We start from the raw sequence: 22,360 nt of genomic DNA on the forward strand, positions 1-22,360 counted from the left end.
CAAACAAAATATTTTGGGAGGCAAAAGAGGTTACTGTGAGTATGACAGTTAAGGAAAATTACATGAAAAAGTTGGGATTTAGGCAAAACCATGATAGATAGATAATATTCTAGACAAGCTGGGGAAGATAATTTCAGTGATGGGGAATGGTGTGAGCAAAACTGCAGAGAAGAAAAAGAATATGGAACATTTATGGAAAAGGAGTTAGAAATGTTTGGCTAATGAAAGACTCCAGTGCCTACACACTTGAAACACAAGAGTCCAAATTCCTAGTGAGGTCCGAATCCAGATAGTAAAAAATTATGAGGATTTTCTTTTCTCCTACCAAAAAAGAGAGCCAAAGTTGATACAAGGTGTCACAAACTGAGATAGCAGTAGTAAAGGACGAATGCAAAATGGGCAAGCTAACAGCTAAGCAGCATGCTTCACTGTAGATCTTAAGGAGATGAATAAGCAGATGCACACACGCACAACCTAAAAAGAAGACGAAGCACTGATACTGAGCAGCTCACAATCAGTCCACTTATTTCCATTTCATTCTGTTCAGAGTCAGTTAAAAATGAGCATGATCTAGAAGGCTGCAGGTAATGACAGCTGAAAACAGCTGTCTGGGGAGGTGGTATGGATTTAGAAGCACACCAGGTTCTTTATTAGAAGCAATTCTTTGAAAATAAGACTAGAAAGATAGATTAGTATTTCCAGAGAATCTTGAATAAATGATATGTTAGTTTGAATTTTCACTTATAGGGCATGAGAATTCTATTGAAAGCTTTTCAGCCATGAGCAAGAAGTGTCCAGGGTTTAATAGAAATCTAACTTAACTTCACCTTATGTGTTTAATATCTTAATCTTTCTAGAACTTTAAAAAATACACTTCTTGTATATTTAAAACATTTCTAGTAACCATGAGTGTATAATTTTTGATCAAAATTTATGTTTAGGCTAACCTCTGAATTTGAAAATAGGCTTTCTCTCACATTTCGTAGTTACTGTCTGTCCCATCTTTCTTCCAATGTCCTCATCCTTGACAATCAAAATTTCACTTTAAAAAGCTATTATCAAGTCTCAGTGTCTGTCTTGGAAAGTAGTCTGTGAGTTTTATTTGTGCAATATTCGGGGAGTGTAACTTGCATAGTTTCTCTGGTATGTGTCTTCAGTTGAGTTCCATGCAGCAGGTGGTCCGAGAGAAAGATGCCCGCTTTGAAACACAAGTTCGTCTTCATGAAGATGAGCTTCTTCAGTTAGTAACCCAGGCAGATGTGGAAACAGAGATGCAACAGGTGTGTTGCTAAAACTCAGTAGAATGACTGTCATTTTGGTTAATATTTAATCCATCACAGCCACTTCCCTACCCTTACCCACTGCCCTTCACTTGGTGTTTGTGTTTTCCTTATTGGCCTCTTTGGTGTCCTTGTCTTCTGTTGCATAAAAATTATTTTTTGTTATCCTTTTCTTGCCTTTTACCCCTCTAATCAGGTTGTTGGTGCTCAAAAGCTGAGTTTAGTTGGTGAATTTATGTGATAGTCAAAAATTGGTTTCTCTTCAGTTTTCTGATTATAGCTACCTTTGTGCATTACACAACTAACCCAAAGCTTCAAATCAATGAAGTCAGTTTTAAATATTCAAAAAATCAGAGATGAAAAAGAACAATTTTGAAGCCACGGAGTCTTTTATTAGATCAGTAATTCTTTTTTAAAAAAATTTGAGTAGATTTTGAAAATTGGCTTCATTGTATTTGAGTTCACCATCTACTAACTCAAAGTATTTGATTTCACTTAGTGTGTAGTGCAGTGTGGTACTGAAAGGCACTTCAGTGATACTTTATGTTTGATCTGTTTAATTAGAGTGAAAAGTAATTAGAGTTAATTAGAGCAAAATCTTCTAAGTTCTAAGCAATCTTTCAGAATGCACCACTAAATAAAGTATTAGAATACAACATATTACTAAGTAGAATACTAATTGTATATGCTTATCATTGATTTATTTATTCAACAAGTGTTTTTCAAGTGCCTGCTCAGTGCATGAAACTAGGAGGAGAGAAATGGTTCTTGCCTGCAGAGAATGTTCTCTTGGGTGGGTAAGATGTACATGTTACCTATGCTATCTAGGTACAGGTTATTAACTGTATGATTTTGAAGGCAGATATGTGTCATTGTTTTTTTCTAATTTTTAAAGAGGCTCCCTAATTCAGGGACTTGCTTGTGTCTGGGTCTGGTTGTTGTTGGTGCTCTGGAGAAGACATTTTGGAGAGTCTTTGTTGCTGCTCCATGGGGAACATGGCATGCTGGTCTCCCACTCTTTAAACTGTCATTTTCTGGCCGGGCGCGGTGGCTCAAGCCTGTAATCCTAGCACTTTGGGAGGCCGAGACGGGCGGATCACGAGGTCAGGAGATCGAGACCATCCTGACTAACACGGTGAAACCCCGTCTCTACTAAAAAAAAAAAACTACAAAAAACTAGCCGGGCGAGATGGCGGCGCCTGTAGTCCCAGCTATTCGGGAGGCTGAGGCAGGAGAATGGCGTGAACCCGGGAGGCGGAGCTTGCAGTGAGCTGAGATCCGGCCACAGCACTCCAGCCTGGGTGACAGTGCGAGACTCCGTCTCAAAAAAAAAAAAAAAAAAAAAAAAAAAAACTGTCATTTTCAACACCCCAAAATTTAAGTACACAGATCTACATGACATTTTGAAAGAGAAGCAAATACAAGCACTCATTTGTTAGCACATTATGTCTAAAATGTTTTCTTCTCAGAAATTGAGGGTGCTGCAAAGGAAGCTTGAGGAACACGAAGAATCCTTGGTGGGCCGTGCTCAGGTCGTTGACTTGCTGCAACAGGAGCTGACTGCTGCTGAGCAGAGAAACCAGGTACTGCCTTCTAATCTTTACTTCCTGCCTTGGGGGGTATTCATTTCCACTTTAGTTTGCCAGGCAGTAGATATAAAAGCCTATTTAAAGTATTCAGAGAATTGAATCCATTTATTCATTCTTTCAATGAATACCTCGTACTTAAGTGGTGGGGATGCAGTACAATTAGGAGCAAAAATAAATACAGTTCTTTCCCTCATGGAGCATACATTGCCCTTCTTGATTGTTGCTCTTTCCCTTTGCCATTTTAGGTCTAGGGTCCTAGTTTCTCTGGAATGTCATACAGATTGAGTATGCCTAATCTGAAAATCCAAAATGCTCCAAAATCTGAAACTTTCTGAGCACCAACATGACACCATAGTGGAAAATGCCACAACTGTCCTTGTGGAACAGGGTAACAGGTCAAAGGCAAATATGCACAAAATCATTTAAAATACTGTATAAAATTGTCTTTAGGTTATGTGTATACGATGTATATGAAACAAATGAATTTCATGTTTAGACTTGGGTCGCATCCCCAAGATAGCCAAGATATTCCAAAAATCTGAAAAAAATGGAAAACTGAAATACTTCTGGTCCCAACCATTTAGAATAAGGGATACTTAGCCTATATTATCCTTTAGTGAGTTTCTTTTTCATCAGTTACTCTTCTGTCTTGAATGATTTTTGTGCTTTATGTACAGTCCCATCTTTTCTTGTTTTTGTCAATTGACCTTCTGTTGGATTGAAATGATCTCATTCTGCAATATTCCCTTGAATCTGAGGTAATCAGTAATGAGTAATGCTGATCTGACTATAATCCATCCTGCCATTTTCTTTCTCATATTGTCCTGATCTTCATTCTCATTGAACTTCATTGAATTCCACTTTGCTCCTCCAGTATGTTAATTCTTCCTTACCCTTGCTCCTTTCCGTGTCCCATATGGACCCATGCTTGACAATTTGAACTACCTTTTTTCTAGCCCTTGGACTCCTTGTGTCCCTATCCTGTCACATCCAAGTAGTCTCATCATAATGCAGAATTGGTGCTACAGTCCACATTCTCTGTTTGTTTTTCTGGCTGCCTGTGTGCTGCTGGAGAAAGTCAGCCATCTCCTCTCCTCTTAATTTTCAACTCTCCTTCTTGAGAAGGGCTTTCTCTCTAGCATAGAAACATATTTCCATTTTTTTCTTTCCTACAAGAAGAAGCACTTTACAATGCTTGTTGAAATGAAATAATGTATTTATGGCTCATGAGACTTTGTCTTTTTTCTTAGATTCTCTCTCAGCAGTTACAGCAGATAGAAGCTGAGCATAATACTTTAAGGAACACTGTGGAAACAGAAAGAGAGGAGTCCAAGATTCTACTGGAAAAGATGGAACTTGAAGTGGCAGAGAGAAAATTATCCTTCCATAATCTGCAAGAAGAAATGCGTCATCTTTTAGAACAGTTAGAGCAAGCAGGCCAAGCCCAGGCTGAACTAGAGTCTCGATATAGTGCTTTGGAGCAGAAGCACAAAGCAGAAATGGAAGAGAAGACCTCTCATATTTTGAGTCTTCAAAAGACTGGACAAGAGCTGCAGTCTGCCTGTGATGCTCTAAAGGATCAAAATTCAAAGCTTCTCCAAGATAAAGATGAACAGGCAGTTCAGTCAGCCCAGACCATTGAGCAGCTGGAAGGTCAGTAGCTGATTGCTTTTGAAGTCCACGTCTCTACCACCTAAGTGGCTTGTATTTCATATTTTCAGGGATCTGTTAATGAAATCTTTGCTCAAACCAATTGAACCAATAGAAGGACTGAGAAAAACAGCTCTTCTGAACTTCTTGATGCATTTTACCTGCCTCTGACTGGCTATAATCTGTCTTAATATTATAATTATCATTATAATACTAAAAATGTGATAGTGATGTTCCAGATATTAAATAGAATGCTATGTTAAATATGACTCTGATCTGAAGGATTCAGTGACTGAAACGAGTGGGATTTGAATTAGTTTTTGGAGAACTCAGGCCAGATCTAGGTGCATAGGTTAGGAGACTAAATTGCATGGAGTCATCCATAAATCTAAAGATGAATGGGTCTCAATGCTTTTCTTATAGGTGAAAATCTCTTTTCACCTGATTTCTTATAGGTGAAAATTTATCCTTTAAGAAGGTATAAAGGAAACTTTTTAAAAATGTGTTATTATAAAAGCAATATGTGCCTCTAAAGAATTGAACATTTTAGAACTTTATAAATTAAAAAGTGAAACTTCCTCAACACCAATACTCCATCTCACCAATCCTCTTCCCCAAATTATAACCTTTACTAATAGATTGGCATATACATAAAGGAAAGATTTTAGAAAGAATTAAGTTGAAAATTTGTATTGAATAACAACGTTAGCCAGACAGTTTTTTGTTTGTTTGTTTGTTTTGAGACAGAGTTTTGCTCTTGTTGCCCAGGATGCAGTGCAATGGCGTGATCTCGGCTCACTGCAACCTCCGTCTCCCGGGTTCAAGTGATTCTCCTGCCTCAGCCTCCCCAGTAGCTGGGATTGCAGGCATGCGCCACCATGCATTGTATTTTGTATTTTTAGTAGAGACAGGGCCTCTCGGTATTGGTCAGGCTGGTCTCGAACCCCTGACCTCAGGTGATCTGCCCACCTCGTCTTCCCACAGTGCTGGGATTACAGGCGTGAGCCACTGCGCCCTAGCCAGACAGTTTTGAAGGGCATCACACAGGACTAGGGTGTTACATGAGCAAGCTGTTCTCTTAAGTATGTTAATGTTTAAAACCATGTGGTGGAATCTTGGTGGAATCCATAACACCTATTGAGAGTGAAGAAAACAGAAACCCTAAAGCCATTTTCAAGGAGGAAATGGAACGAACTTTTAAAAAATGCCTAGGGCCAGGCGCAGTGGCTCACGCCTGAATTCCAGCACTTTGGGGAGGCCAAGGTGGGGGGATTACCTGAGGTCAGGAGTTCGAGACCAGCCTGACCAACATGGTGAAACCCCATCTCTACTAAAAATACAAAAATAATTAGCCGGGCATGGTGACACATGCCTGTAAGCCCAGCTACTCAGAAGGCTGAGGCAAGAGAATCACTTGAACCCATGAGTCAGAGGTTACAGTGAGCCGAGATTGCATCACTGCACTCCAGCCTGGGCAACAGAGGGAGACTCCGTCTCAAAAAAAAAAAATGCCTAGGTTTTATTTTAGTTTTGAAGGAAGTGATTTACTGAGGTGTCCTTTGGTCCTTGAGAACATTTAAACAGTTAATAATGTTGTCATTGGCATCCTAATTTTAACTAAGGTAACTAAACTAGTAAACAGCATACAGTGTATCCTTAGAAGATAATAATAACTACATTTCAGACTTGAAGAAAATATTATATTTATTTGTTTCTTTTCCTTAGATCAACTCCAGCAAAAATCCAAAGAAATTAGCCAATTTCTAAATAGACCGCCCTTGCAACAACATGAAATAGCATCTCAGACTTGTCTCCCAGATGTTTATAATGAGGGCACACAGGTAATTAAATGTGAACTTCTTATGAATATTAACTGTTTGTCTTTGCTGTATCTGTACTTCGGTGCTCTAATGAGGATTTATTCTAGAGAGCTATATAAACCTTATGTTTTTTCTGCCTGAAAAAAATACTTTTTTGAGGACAATTCTATTTGAAAGGAATCATGAAAGGCATTAATGCAGTGTTTCAACAATAAAGAGTAAGAAAATAATAGATAACAAATACCATGGTCTCAGAAGCCTTTCTGATTCTAAGGTCTTAACAATTTGTATTGGAGATGAATCATTACTTTTGCTTTTATAGTTAACTTTCCCAGTTCAGAAGTCTTTTTTTTTTTTTTTCTTTTTTTTGATAAACTAAGATTTGATCAGGTTTAGTGAACACAAGTCAGTCTAATCAAACTTAAAAGTCTACTATGGAAATCATATTGTTCCCATTAATTAATTAACAGTAAAAACATAATGGCCAAGTAGCTTCTGATTGGCCAGTATATTCTCTCTTCCTTCTACAAAAATCTCTGTAGAGAGCTAGATTATAACCATCGAACGCTGATGCAGGCTGATTGAGCCTGAATATCAAAATGAAGGTGGTTAGTTTGATGTTCTTAATTGCCTAATGTCAAGTTGAGAAAACTAGATTCAGTCATCTCCATGTAAGATTATACCCTTCCAAACTCACAGACATATTGGTCAGCAGAGTCCTGTCGTTCCTGGGCTGTACTGTCCACTGATAAAAATTTTTATCTCTTGGTTTCTAGCATCTAGGGTTTCCAGTCTCTTCTGTTCTCCCATTCTTGACTTTTTCCTCCAATGTTTTGTGAAGATATTTTCCAACCATTCAAATAAGTTGAAAGAGTTTTGTAGTGAACATCTGTATACCCGTCTGAATTCTATCATTAACATTCTACCATGTTTGCCTTATCAAATATCTATTTATTCATCCCTCTGCCCATCCATCAGTTCATCTTAAATTTGTAATACATTTCACTGTAAGTTGTGGACATCAGTACATTTCTCTCTAAATATGTCAGCATTCATATCATTGACTATATTTCAATATTTATTTGTAATTATTCTTTTTCTTTTGAGGTAAGATTTATAAACCTTTAAATGCACAGATCTTAAGTATACCATTCCTTGGGTTTTGTCAAATGCATTCACCTGTGTTGCCCAAACCCCTATTCAAGATATACCACGTTACCATCACCTCACAAAGTATTCCTGTACCCCTTTATAGTCATCCTCACCCTTCCCCTCCAAAGACAACTACTGATTTTTCACCATAGATTAATTTTGCCTGTTTTACAACATCATATACATTTAACCATACAATAGGTGCTCTTATGTGTAAAGCTTTTACTCAGCATATTTGGAGATTCATCCATATTGTGCGTGTATTATAATTTATTCTTTAATATTGCTGAGAAATATTTTATGAACATGCTGAATTTTCCTTTTACATGATTGTACTGCATTTTCCTATTGATGGACACCTGGGCTTTTTCATGCTTTGGCTATTATGAATTAAACTGCTATGAACATTCTCATACAAGTAGTTATGTGGACATACATTTTCATTTATCTTCAGTAAATACTAGTTGAGGAATTGCTTTGCTGGGCCATAGAGTACCTATGTGTTTAGCTTTATTAGGAACTGCCAGATCTTTTCCCAAAGTGGTTGTACTATTTTTTTTTTTTTTCCAAGACGGAATCTTGCTCTGTCTCCCAGGCTGGAGTGCAGTGGTGTGATCTCAGCTCACAGCAACCTCCACCTCCCGGGTTCAAGCAATTCTCCTGCCTCAGCCTCCCAAGTAGCTGGGATTACAGGCACCCGCCACCACGCCCAGCTGATATTTGTATTTTTAGTACAGACAGGGTTTCACCATGTTGGCCAGGCTGGTCTCAAACTCCTGACCTCGTGATCCGCCCGCCTTGGCCTCCCAAAGTGCTGGGATTACAGGCATGAGCCAGTGCACCCAGCTGTAATTGTGCTATTTTATACTCCCACCTAAAATATATGAGAGTTCCATTTGTTCCACATCTTCTCCAAGATTTGGTGGTGTCAGTTTTAAAACATTTTGGCCATTCTAATGGGTATATAGTGGTATTTCATTGTGGTTAAAATTTGCATTTCCCTGATGACAAATTATGTTGAACTTTTTTTCTTGAGATTCTTAGCCATATGTATACCTTCTATTGGTGAAGTGTCTTCACATCATTTCCCCATTCTTAAAATTGAGTTCTTTATCTTTTTATTATCAAGTAGGAATTCTTTATATATTCTGAATGTTAATCTATTATCATATATTTGGTGAATATTTTCTCCCATGCTGTGGCTTGCCTATTCATTTTCATCATGACATCTTTTCGTTAGCACATACTTCTAAATTTTGATGAACTTATTTATCATTTTTTATTGTTTTTTTCCTATGTCCTGTCTGTGAAACCTTTGCTTAGCCCCAGTTCATGAAGATATTCTCTTATGCTTTCTTCCACAAGCTTTATAGTTTTAGTTTTCATGTGAAGTCTCTGAATCTCAGATGAATTTTTGTATGTGTTGTAAGGTAAAGGTCAAGTTGTTTTGTTTTTTCCCATATGGATATTTCATTGTTTCAGCACCATTTCTTAAGGAGACTTTACTTTCCTCATTGGATTCTTTTGCTGCCTTCATTGAAAATCAAAGACTAATACATCTACTTCTGAATTTTGTGTTCTGTTATATTGATCTATTTGTCAGTCCCTATGCCAGTATCACAGTCTTCATTATTGTAGTTTGTTGTTAGTCTTGAAGTCAAGTATTAATAGTATAAGTCCTCCAACTTTGTTCTTCTTTTCAAGATTGCTTTGATTATTCCAGGTCCTTTCCACATAAGTTATACAATCAGCTTCTCAAATTCTTCTTTTTAAAAAAAGACAGTGAGATTTTGAATGGGTATTGTATGGAATCTATTGATCAATTTAAGGAGAGTTGACATCTTTACTAAACTTTTCAATCTACGAATATAGTTGTACTTCCATTTATTCAGATCTTTAATTTCTTTCAGCAGTGTTTTTTAGTTTTCATTGGAGAAACTGTGCACATTATAACATTTATTCTGAAGTAGGTAATATTTTTGATATTATTATAGATGGAATTATTTTTATTTCATTTTCCAATGTATGCTAATATGTAAGTATACAACTGAATTTTATTAAGCTTATATTCTGTGACCTTGATAAACAAATTAATTTTATTGATTTTAGTCTCTTTTTGTAGGTTCTCTAGGATTTTCTATGTAAGCAATCATGTCATCTGAAAATAAAGAGAAATTTCACTTCTTTCTAATTTTTATGCCTCCAGTACACTGTTTAATAGAAGTGGTGAGACTTGACCTTCTTGGATTGTTTCTAATCTAAGCGGAAAATGTTCCATAATTTGCCATTGGCTGTGATACTAGTTTTAAGTTTTTAAGGAATTTCCTCTATCAGATCATCCTCAATCTTGTAGAGGAAATTTTCTTAGTTTTTTTTGCTATTTCTTAATTTTTTCTTAACTTTTTAAAATAAACTTTCTCTCTCCCTCTTTTTTTTTTTTTTTTTTTTTTTTTTGGTGTTTCTAGGCTATGTGGTTCTTCTGTGAGTAATAACAAATGTCAAGTTGTAGCAAACCTCCTAAAAATTTTTCTATTTATTTATTTATTTTTTTGAGATGGAGTTTCACTGTTGCCCAGGCTGGAGTGCAGTGGTGTGATCTCAGCTCACTGCTACCTCCATCTCCCAGGTTCAAGCAATTCTCCTGCCTCAGCCTCTCAAGTAGTTGGGACTACAGGTGCCCACCACCACACCCGGCTAATTTTTGTTATTTTTAGTAGAGACGGGGTTTTGCCATGTTGGCCAGGCTGGTCTGAAACTCCTAACCATACCTCTTAACCATTGGTGATCTACCCACCTTGGCCTCCCATTACAGGCGTGAGCCACTGTGCCTGGCCGTTTTTTGTTTGTTTGTTTGTTTTGGTTTTTTTAAATTTTATTTATTTCTTTCTTTTGAGACAGAGTCACTCCATCGCCCAGGCTGGAGGTAGTGGTGCGATGACAGCCCACTGCAGCGTCAACCTCCTGGGCTTAAGTGATCTTCCCACCTCAGCCTCCTAAGTAGCTGGGACTACAGGCACATGCCACCATGCCCAGCTATTTGTGTGTGTTTGTTTGTTTGTTTATTGGTGGAAATGGAATTTCGTCATGTTGCCGAGGCTGGTCTAGAACTTCTGGACTCAAGCAGTCCTCCTCCCTTGGCCTCCCAAAATGCTGGAATTATAGGCATGAGCTACCACACCCAACCCCAATATATTTGTTGGAAAAAATCTGCATATAAGTGAACTCATGTAATTCAAACCCATGTTCAAGAGTCAACTGTATTATCCTTTTTCTATATTACTGAATTTGATTTGCTAATATTTTGTGAAGGATTTTTGTATTCATATTTACGAAGGATATTAGTCTATGGTTTTCTTGTTTTGTAATATCTTTATCAAGTTTTGGTATTAAGGGTATGGCAGCCTCATAATATGTTCCCTCTTCTATTTTCTGAGAGTGTTTTCTTTCTTTCTATTTTATGAGAGTTTGTATGTGATTGGTATTATTTCAGTTTTTGAAAATAATTTTTTAAATACTTTTTTTTATTATACTTTAAGTTCTAGGGTACATGTGCATAACATGCAGGTTTGTTACATATGTATACTTGTGCCATGTTGGTGTGCTGCACCCATCAACTCGTCAGCACCCATCAACTCGTCATTTACATCAGGAATACTTTTTTTAAAAAGAATTTACTGCTGGGTGCAGTGGCTCGCGCCTGTATCCCAGCACTTTGGGAGGCCGAGGTGGGCGGATCACCTGAGGTCAGGAGTTCAAGACCAGCCTGGCCAACATGGTGAAACCCCGTCTCTACTAAAAATACAAAAAAATTAGCTGGGCATGGTGGCAGATGCCTGTAATCCTATCTCCTCGGGAGGCTGAGGCAGGAGAATCACTTGAACTCGCGAGGCGGAGGTTGTAGTGAGCCGAGATCGCGCCATTGCACTCCAACCTGGGCGATAAGAGCAAAACTCCATCTCAAAAAAAAAAAAAAAAAAAAAAAAAGAATTTACCAGTGAAACCATCTGAGTCTGGAGTTTTCGGAAGGTTTCTGGTAATGAATTGAATTTCCTTTACAGATATAAGGCTAATAATAAGTTTTTTTTTTTTTTCACTCTGTGCCAGTTTTGGTTTGTTTGGGCTTTTTTTTTTTTTTTTTCCTGGGGTTTTGTCCATTTCATTGAAGATGTTCTATTTTTGTCATAATGTTGGTTACAGTATTTACTTTTTATCCTTTTAATGCCTGTAAGCTCTGATCCCTGCTGTTGTTAATTTGTGCTTCATTTTCTTTATCAGTCTACCTAGAATTTATTCAACTTTTTTCCCCGATCTTTTCAAAGAGCCACTTTTGGCCTTGTTAATTTTCTCTGTTGCTGATTATTTTCATTTTCATTGATTTCTGCTCTTTAGTGTTTCTTTCTACTTGGATTTACTTTGCTCTTCTTTTTATAGCTTCTTAAGGTGAAACTTTTTATCAAAGATTTCAGGTCTTCTTTTCTCATATGAACATTTAAAGTTAACACAGTTCCCTCTAAGCACAGCTTGTTATGTTGTGGTTTTTTAATCATTTCAGTTTTTGAAGATTTTTCTGAGTTTTTCTGTGATTTTTTCATTGACCATGGATTGTTTAAAAGTGTGTTCTAAATAAACACGTTGTTGTAGAATATCCAGATATTTGGTTTTATTTCTATATATCTTACTGATTTCTAATATAATTTCATTATGATCAGATAATATGTTTTATATGACTTCAATCCTTTGAAATTTATTGAGACCTATTTTATGACACAGCATATGGTGTCTTGGTGAACATACTTTGTACACTTGTAAATAGTGTGTATTCTGTAGTAATTGGATTTAATGTTCTACAAATAGCACTTAGATCATAGTATTGTTCAGATTATATTTGTCTTTGATTTTTGTCTGGTTATTGAAACATTTGCTGAGAAGGGGTTGAAATCTCCAACTATGACTGTGGAATTGTCTGTTTCTCCTTTTAATGTAGTCATTTTTTACCTCTTGGTAATTGGAATCTCTGTTATTAGTACATACACATTTATCTTTCAGATAAAATGTTCCTTTTTTCACTTACAAAATGTTACTCTAAACAAGCTCCGGGAGGCGGAGCTTGCAGTGAGCTGAGATCCGGCCACTGCACTCCAGCCCGGGCAACAGAGCGAGACTCCGTCTCAAAAAAAAAAAAATGTTACTCTATCTCTAGTAATACTTCTTTATTTGTATTTCTCTGTATCTGACATTAATAAAAGAATTCAGTGTTATGTTTATTGCTTGAATGGTATATTCTTTTCTGTCCTTTTACTTTTAACTTATGTCTTTCTTTAAAGTGAATGTCTTGAAGGCAACATATAGTTGGTTATACTTTTTTATTTCTTCTCTTCTTTGTAATTGGAGTGCTTAGTCCTTTTAATGTAATTATTGATGTGATTGGATTTAGGTCTACCATTTTGCTTTCTGTTTTTTTCCTCTGTTTTCCCTTCTTTTTTCCTGCCTTCTATTTGATAATTAGAAGTTTCTTGAATTTAATTTTCATTTATTGATTGACAACTTTTTCTTTTAAACAACTCTATTAAAGTTATACTTAACATACAGTAATATGTACACATTTAAAGTATACAGTTTAAAGAGGGTTTTGTTTGTATGTTCATTTGTTTTTTTGAAACAGGGTCTTGTTCTCTCACCCAGGCTGGAGTGCAGTCACGTGATCACAGCTCACTACAGCCTTAACTTCCTGGGCTCAAGCAATCCTCTCACCTCAGCCTTCTGAATAGCTGGGACTATAGGCATGTGCCACCATGTCTGGCCAATTTTATCTTTTATTTTTTGTAGAGACAAGGTCTCACTATGTTGCCCAGGCTGGCCTCAAACTAACTCCTGGGCTCAAGTGATCCTCCTAGGGCTTTTGTCTCCCAAAGTGTTGGGATTACAGGTGTTTAAGCCACAGCACCCAGCACAATTTGATAACATGTAAAACCATCACTACTATCAAGAAAATGAACATATTCATCATCTCTAGAAGTTTTCTCGTGTCTTCTTTTAATCTTTTTCCTCACATCTTTCCCTACTAGACAAACACTGATCTGCTTTCTGTCATTATAGATTTTTAAAAAATTTTATATAAGTTGTATATACACTTTTTTGTTGGCTTATTGTACTCAGCATACTTGAGATTCATCCTAATGTCTGTTTAGTAATAATTCATTCCACTGTATCGTTGAGTATGTTGTAAACAGCACAATTTGTGTACCATTGACTCATTGATGGATAATTTGGGTTGTGGACAGTTTTTGGCTAATACATATAAAGCATTTATGTTTATGTTTTAAGGAGATTAAAATAAGAAAATAAATCTTAACTACCATTGCAGTTACCATTTCTGGTACTTTTCATTCTTTGGTGGTAGATCAGAGATTGCCGATCCTTTTATGTATAGTAAATATTTTAGGCTTTGTGGGTCAGATAGTCTTTGTTGCACTTACTCAACTCTGCCATTGTACAGCAAGAATAGACATAGAGCGAAGGGAAACAAATGGTTGTGGTTATGTTCCAGTAAAACTTTATTTATACAGACCTCCAAAGTTTGCCAAACCCTGGCTTCATATTTCCATCTGGTGTCATTTTCCTTCTCTCTGAAGGACTTTTTTTTTTTTTTTTAATAGAGACAGATTCTCACTTTGTCACCCAGGCTGGAGTGCAGTGGCATGATCATGGCTTACTGCAGCCTCATCCTCCTGGGCTCAAGTGATTCTTCCATATTGGCCTCCAGAGTAACTGCGACTACAGGCATGCACCACGATACCCACATGATTTTTTTTTTTTTTTTACTTTTAGTAGAGATGAGGTCTTGCTAAGTAACCTAGGATGGCTGGTTTTAACCTCCTGAGCTCAAATGATCCTCCTGCCTTGGCCTCCCAAAGTGCTGGGATTACAGGTGTGAGCTACTGCACCTGGCTCTGAAGGACTTCTTTTAATTTTTGTGTATGTGTGCACACGGATGTGTGTGCAAGTCTGCTGGTCATGGGTTTTTTTGTTCATTTGTTTGTTTTTGAGACGGTGTCTTGCTTTGTCACCAGGCTGAAGTGCAGTGGCACAATCTCGGCTCACTGCAGCCTCCGCCTCCCGGGTTCAAGCGATTCTCCTGCCTCAGCCTCCCGAGTAGCTGGGACTACAGGTACCCACCACCACACCTAGCTTTTTTTTTTTTTTTTTTTTTTTTTGGTATTTTTAGTAGAGATGGGGTTTCACCATGTTGGCCAGGATGGTCTCAATCTCTTGACCTCATGATCTACCCGCCTTGGCCTCCCAAAGTGCTGGGATTACAGGCCTGAGCCACCGCACCCGGCTGGTCATGGGTTCTAATAACGCTTTATATCTGAAGACATCTTTATCTCACCGTTGTTGTTGAAAGATTATTTTTTGCTGACTAGAGTTCTACATTGAAAGTTTTGTTTTCTTTCATTTCTCTAAGTGTGTTACTCTACTGTCTTCTTTCTCGCATTTTGGTTTTTTTGTTTTTTGTTGGTTTTTTTTTTTTTTTTTTTGAGACAGAGTCTCACTGTGTCGTCTAGGCTGGAGTGCAGTGGTGCAGTCTCGACTCACTGTAACCTGCACTTCCCGGGTTCAAGTGATTCTCCTGCCTCAGCCTCCCGAGTAGCTTGGATTACAGGCACCTGCCACCATGCCTGGCTAATTTTGTATTTTTAATAGAGATGGAGTTTTGCCATGTTGGCCAGGCTAGTCTTGAACTCTGGTCTCAAACAATCCACCCCCCTCAGCCTCCCAAAGTGTTGGGATTACAGGCATGAGCCACTGCATCCGGCCCTTGCATTTTGTTTTTGATAAGAAATCTGCTGTCATGCTTCTTTCTTTCTGTTTTTTCCTGCCTGCTTTTAGGATTTTACCACTGTTTTTGAACACTTGAATTATGATGTGCCTTGACATAGCATGTTTCTTGTGATTGGGGTTCATTGAGCTTTTTCAATCTCTGTGTTTGTAGTTTTGGAAGATTTTCTGCCATGAATTAGTCAAATATATGTATTTTTCTGACTCCCTACTCTGCTTTGGGAATTCCTATTACATGTATATTAGATTACTTGAAGTTGTTCCAAAACTCATTAATGGGCTTTTAATCTTTTATTTTATTTTATTTTTTTGAAATGGAGTCTTGCTCTGTTGCCCAGGCGGGATTGCAGTGGTGCAATCTCAGCTCACTGTAATCTCTGCCTCCCAGGTTCAAGTGATTCTCCTTTGTTTCTATCTTTGTTTTGTTAACATATTTTGGAGCTTTTTTATGGGATTCAGTTAAATTCTTTGAAAAAAGCTTGGTCCTTTCAGATCTTGCTGCTTTGATTTGTTAGGAGGGTTCGAATCAGTGCTCAGTCATTCCTTATTCCTGAGGCAAGACCTTGCTGAGTATCTTACTCAATGCCCTGAGAAGTGTTTTTTCACAGTTGGCTATATAACTGACACTCTTCCAGGTTTTGTGTGAGCACCAAGTGCTATTCTTTAATCTCTTCAGATAGGTAGGGGTAGTTCAGGTAGCCTTGAATGCTTTCCTCACATTCATGTGCTGCTCTGTGCTTCACTGAACACTTGTTCAGTCCCTTTGCAGATCTGCAGAGTTTTCTCTGCATGTGACTTTTTCCCATCTGGTATTCTGTTCTGTGAACTGCAGCCATCTTGCTCTTTCTTGACTGTTAGCTCTGTCTCATGAACTTAGGGGAGTCTACCAGGCTCAGCCTATGTTCCTGCTTCTTGGACCACAAGCTGAAAACTCTCTTAAGTCATGAAGCTTGGTCAGCTTTAGGGATCACTTTATTTGTTTTCTGCCTCTTTCAGAGATAATTATCCTTTGTTGCTTGATATCCAGTATTCTGAAAATGATTATTTTATTATTTTGTCTGGTTTTGGTTATTATTGTTTCAGGTAGGAGGTTAAATCTGTTCCATGTTATTCAGTCTTTAGCAGAAGCAAAAGTCCTCTATTGGGTATTGAGCTATATCTTTTTACAAAAGTTTTTTAAGTGGTTGCTCTAGGAAGTACAACATATATCCTTAACTTTTCAGTCTTCTTAGAATTAATACTGTATTACTTCACTTAAAAGGTAGAATCTTCATAATCATATACCCTTACCCTATTCCTTATGCCAGTTGTTGTATTATATTAACAAAAGTGATAAGCCTCAGCACACAATTTTAATATTTGTGCTTAAAATGGTTATATAGATTTGAAAGACATTAAGAGGAAAATATTGACCTTAACATTTATCCACATATTTACCATTTGTAATGCCGTTTCCTCTCTGATGATCAGATATCTATTTGATACCATTTTCTTCAGCCTCTACAACAACCCATAATATTATAGTATAGGTCTGTCTGTGAAAAAATTTTCTTAGTTTTTTTCTTGTCTAAAAATGTCTTTAGTTTACTTTTATTCTTGAATGATATTTATTACTGGATATTATCATTCTGGATTGACAATTTTTCTTTCAGAACTTTTTTTTTTTGAGATAGAGTTTCGTTCTTGTCACCCAGGCTGGAGTTCAATGGCACGATCTTGGCTTACCGCTACCTGTGCCTCCTGGGTTCAAGCGATTCTCCTGCCTCAGTCTCCCGAGTAGCTGAGATTACAGGCATGAGTCACCACGCCTGGCTAATTTTGTACTTTAGCAGAGACAGAGTTTCTCCATGTTGGTCAAGCTGGTCTTGAACTCTCGACCTCAGGTGATCCACCCCTACTCGCCTCCCAAAGTGCTGGGATTATAGGCGTAAGCCACTGCATCCAGCCTTATAGGCGTGAGCCTTATAGGCATGAGCCACCGCATCCAGCCTTTCTTTCAGTACTTTAAAGAAGGTGTTTCCCTCTTCTGGCCTATATTTTTTCCCTAAAAATTGGTCAGTATTCATTTGAATTGTCGTTCCTCTGTATGTAAAGTATCATTTGCCTATGGAGATTTTAAAGACTTTCCTTTTATTCTTGTCTGTGATGTACTTAGTTACAGTTTTCTTTGTCATTCTCTTGCTTGCTTTTGTTGAGTTTCTTACATATATAACCTTACATTTGAGAAATTTTTGGCCATTTCTTAAAATATTTTTTCTTCCCATTCTGTCCCTCATCTCTTCTGGTACTCCAATTACACGTATATTGAACCTTTTAATATTGTCCCACATGTCCCTGAGGTTGTATTCATTTTTTTTTAAGTTTTCTTTATTCTTCCGTGTTCAGGTTGGATAATTTCTGTTGATTTATTATCTTCAAGTTCACCAAGACTTTCTTCTGTTGTCTATATTCTACTATTAAGCCTATTGAAATTTTCATTTCAGGTATTATGTTTATTAGTTATAGAATTTCAAACTGGTTCATTGTTATATTTTCTTTGTTCGTACTAAGATTTCCTTTCTTATTATTCATTATGAGCATATTCATTTATGTCCTAAGCATAGATAAAATAGCCTCTTTATTAAAATTGTTTGCTACTTACAAAATCTGCATCGTTTTATAGCTAGAATCTGTTGATTACATTTTTTTTTCCTTGAGAATGGGTCACACTTTCCTGTTTCTTTATGCGTGAATGGTTTTGTTTTGAATTCCGGATGTTGTGTTTTGTTCTCAAGATTCTATTTTATTGTTTCTAAAATTTTAGTTACTTTTTATCAGACAGTAAGTTGGACTCAAACCCCAAACTCTGGCCTATGACAGAGAGGCATCAAAACTCCGTCCAGTTATTTTTGCCTTAGCTGGGCTGCTTTAAGTCAGTTCAACAAATACATAGTGCCATTGTTCAGCCGGCAGTTTCAGCTAAGTTTATACACAGAATTCAGGGCTCCTGCTTCCTAACTCTTTTTCTTCTCTCTGATCTCCCTCCTCACCTCCTAGCAGCTATGTTTGTCCCAAAGTCTTTCTTCTCATTCTTCAAGCCAGAAATATCTGTGGCTATTCTATTGTAGTTTTACTTGCCCTGTGTACTGCAAACTGGGAACTTCCATCAAAGTAAAAGCCATAAAAACCCTAAATTCATCCCTTGCTATTTATTTTAAACATCGGATGAAGATTTTGGGGTCAAGTATGCTGTGAAGACCCTCATGGCTTAAAAATTTTACAATTGTATGAAAATTGTGTAGAATAATACCCATGGAGAATAAAAAAATATGTAAAGACATAAAACTAAAGATGTGGCATAATTAGATATATGCCTATCCTTAGGAAAACCAAAAATTCTGGATGTATAAATTAAGCCAAGGGAATTTTTATTATACTTGTGAAAAAATTATAAATATTCTTCCTTTCTTAAGAGGTACATATTCCTTTGCCTCTAGTCCTCTTTGTGGAACCTCTCCTCATGTTCATTCTCCTTCAGGAGAGAGACCATGTTACTTGGTGGCATGAATCTAATCTTTTAATATTATTTGTTTGTGAACCTGAAAATGTTCTTTCTTATACTATAGACTTGGAATTTCTATCTTTGTATTCCAGGCTTCAATCTTAAATTTAAAAGCTAGTGAACTTGATATTTGTGTGAAATATTTTATTTCTTTTTCTAAATCTTTAGATAAAACACTTTTCTTCAAAGATTACCTAGGCAGATAAGTAGATGTTATTTTTAAAGTATTTTCATGGCTGGAGAACTTTTAGAAGACAAAAATGCTAGAGGCTATCTGGGTATTAGTGTGAGAATTTTCCACTGGAGAATCATTAATTTGTTGTCTTTCTACAATTTAGGCAGTCACTGAGGAGAATATTGCTTCTTTGCAGAAGAGAGTGGTAGAACTAGAGAATGAAAAGGGAGCCTTGCTCCTTAGTTCTATAGAGCTGGAAGAGCTGAAAGCTGAGAATGGTATGTATGAAAGAAAACCATAATTCTCTGTCTTCTTATCCCACAAGTGCCTCTACTTTTATCACTATTTATGTGTAACATGTAGAATTCTCTGATTCCATGATAATAAAGATTTAGATAATAGAGCTGGTAACTATCAAAGATAAAATTAATACACATTAAACAATTAGAGCATAGTATCAGTGTTTACATAACATTTTGCATTATGGACTATACATGCTGCAGGATTTCTTTGTAACTCATGATCGTTTTGGAATGGTCATCGTATCCTATAGGAAGTATGGCTTGAACAAGACCTTAATAAGATGATTTTTAAAATAGGTAAAATGAAGAAAGAAAGGACTTTCTGGTAATAAATTTGTGGGATGAGGTAACAGAGATCAGTATAAAGGTTTAAAGGTAGAAACTATGTTGTGAGTGAGTGGTTTATGCTCGTGCTGTACCCTACTTACTTTCCTTTGTCTGGATGATTCTTACTCATCTTTCAGGCCTTGACTAGTGCATTATCTTTTTCATGAATTTGGTACTGATCCCCAAAAGTTGGGTTAAATGATTTTTTGTGTGCTTCCATAATATCCTTGTATACTTTTAACATTGTATTAAAATGATCTGTTTATATGTTTGTCTTTTTTACTATAAGCTCTTAAAGTTTATAAACTCTTCAAGGGCAGGGGCCATTTTTTTTTTTTCTATCTTTGCTTTACCCAAAACAAATATACTACCTGGCAAATAATGGCTACTGAATAAAGTTTTGTTGGATTGAACTGAACTTAGCATTTTATCCTATTGGATTGTGTGTGAACAGTTAGTGAGAATGAAGATGTGTCTCCTTCCACTTATCATATGCTTCATGTAGACTTTATGGATTTAGTAGCGTATTGTTAATGCTTTGTTGATCTAATTCATCTTGGATTAACTGACTGCTAGTGAGAATGAATAGCAAGTAAAGGTTGTAAAACTTTTATTAAACTCTAGAGCCAGTATTTCTAACATAACCATTTTACAGTTTTCTATTTAGATCTAAATGGAAGCTTATACACTTGTATTAGATGATTCCCACTATTTCTAATAAGTAAAGAACACCACAAATTCAGCTCATTATTTAACCCATTCAGAGCACTTCTTTGAGACCTTATCCATGATGCTTATTTTGCAGTTTTACAAACAATCTGTCCTGTCCATGTAGCTTCACATGGTTTGGAGGTATTATATCGGTTCCATTCCTTTGCTCTTTCCTGCAGGGATCACTGACCTTAAGGTTTTCTATATTGGTTTTTGTGTCTGGCCTCATAGATTACTTTTACCTTGTATGTCATGTTCTTTTCAACTCATCTTTTGCACTGACATTTTTACCACTGTACCTCTTTTTCAAGTAATCTTGTGAAATGTCTGAACATATTATATAGTGTCTTGAATTCACTTGTCTCATCTGTGGTGCCTTTCCTATGTGCCAGGCACTATTGTCGTTCCTGGGGATATAGCTATGAACATATTGGAGGGGAAGACAGACTACAAATCTGTTTATACACATAAGAAAATTTCAGAGAATGATAAGTATTAGGCTAAAAATAAAACAGGGTATTTCAAGTATGCCTTGGAGAAGAGGAATGCAGAATTGGAGTAATGAGAGTAGGCCTTTCCTAGGACTTTAAACCTGAATGATGAAAAGGGGACAGCCATGCAAAGAGGCTAAGCAAAGAGCATTGCAGGCAGTACAAATGTCCTCAGGGATGAATGAACTTGATAAGTTTGCAGAAGAGAAAACAGGCCAGTGTTTTTGGAGCAGAGCGAACACAAAGGGTGCAATACAAGAAGAGGAGGTTGCAGAATTAGTAGGGTCAAAGCATAAGGGTTTCTGTAGGTCACATTAAGACATTTGGATACAGTGTAAAATATATATATATATTTTTTCCTTTGGTGTATCTGTTTTATCTTCTCAGAAAGAATATAAGCTTCTTGAGGATATTGATATCGATGCTCAATATATACACGTTGTAACAGAACTTGGGTTAAAACTCCAAAGACTTGGATTCTAATCCCAGCTCCCTGAACTAGCTGCATAACCTTTCGGGTCATGTCATTTCTTTGTTGTCCTTATATGATCATTGAGGAGATAGGATAGCTCCCTTTTAGTGCTAAAATTTGATATCTTTATGAACATTGAAGAACATTGTAAGTGCTATCTTAATGCAAAATATAGATTACAAACATAGTAGGATTATGGATAAATTATATATATTGTCCTAGAAGTTCTGGATTATGCCACAGAAATAGCTGCTCTATGTCCTGCACCCTGGCATCCTTCTCCTTTCAAACCTTCTACTATTTAGTATACTTCATTCAGGTTCATTATCATCACCTAGTACTGTTCTATCTTCTATCTCGTGTAATCATATCCTTTTGCCACTTCTTTATTTTAATGAGGCTTTTACCTCTCCCAAACTATTTTATTTTTTAAAAAACTTATTTCATGCATTTCAAATAGCTTCACATGCAATCCTGTTTGTTCATACACTCCACATATATCTTCTAAAGATATTTATTTTGTGACTTTCAGAAAAACTGTCTTCTCAGATTGCTTTTCTGGAGGCTCAGAATAGAACTGGGGAAGCAGATAGAGAAATCAGTGAGGTAAGTGATGTGTTCTTAATATAATCAGAACATGAACTAGATTAAGAGAAGGTAGCTTCATATGAAAACACGTCTATAATTTTCTAGTGTTGTCAGAGAAGTACATTACCTATAGAGTAAGATCTATTAAAGAGATTCATAATGGTTATTATATCTCATTTATTGTTACTTGTTTCTGAATATTAGAATTCATTGTCCTAAAGCAACACAAATATGGTAGCTACTAATTTGGGATTTGATAACTCATTTTTTTATACTGGATTATCATCTGTCTCAACTTCTTTGTTCATCTCAGAAGAGTTTCTCAGTGAAGAGATAAGATTGGCACAGTTCTACTAAGATTAAATAAAAAGGGATCTTTGGAGAATGACCCTTTTTATAATCTGAAAATTACTATAAGAAGTG

General features: G+C 36.6%; 1 protein-coding gene across 9 annotated transcripts in view; it reads left to right on the top strand.

Annotated features, from left to right (window-relative positions):
- Window positions 1-22,360, top strand: part of GOLGB1 (golgin B1) — a 95,934-nt gene that overhangs the window by 32,755 nt on the left and 40,819 nt on the right. For 4 of the 9 annotated variants that reach the window (XM_033211065.1, XM_033211070.1, XM_033211064.1 and 1 more), the window contains exons 7-12: window positions 1,158-1,280; window positions 2,750-2,863; window positions 4,120-4,522; window positions 6,245-6,360; window positions 19,210-19,324; window positions 21,882-21,955. In XM_033211065.1, the coding sequence (XP_033066956.1) occupies window positions 1,158-1,280; window positions 2,750-2,863; window positions 4,120-4,522; window positions 6,245-6,360; window positions 19,210-19,324; window positions 21,882-21,955 (945 nt within the window). The remainder of the gene's footprint in view (window positions 1-1,157; window positions 1,281-2,749; window positions 2,864-4,119; window positions 4,523-6,244; window positions 6,361-19,209; window positions 19,325-21,881; window positions 21,956-22,360) is intronic. The other 5 variants (XM_033211067.1, XM_033211069.1, XM_033211071.1 and 2 more) reach the window with 3 other exon arrangements.

The sequence above is a fragment of the Trachypithecus francoisi genome, unplaced genomic scaffold, assembly GCF_009764315.1.
Source record: "Trachypithecus francoisi isolate TF-2019V2 unplaced genomic scaffold, Tfra_2.0 Lachesis_group0, whole genome shotgun sequence".
NCBI lineage: Eukaryota > Metazoa > Chordata > Mammalia > Primates > Cercopithecidae > Trachypithecus > Trachypithecus francoisi.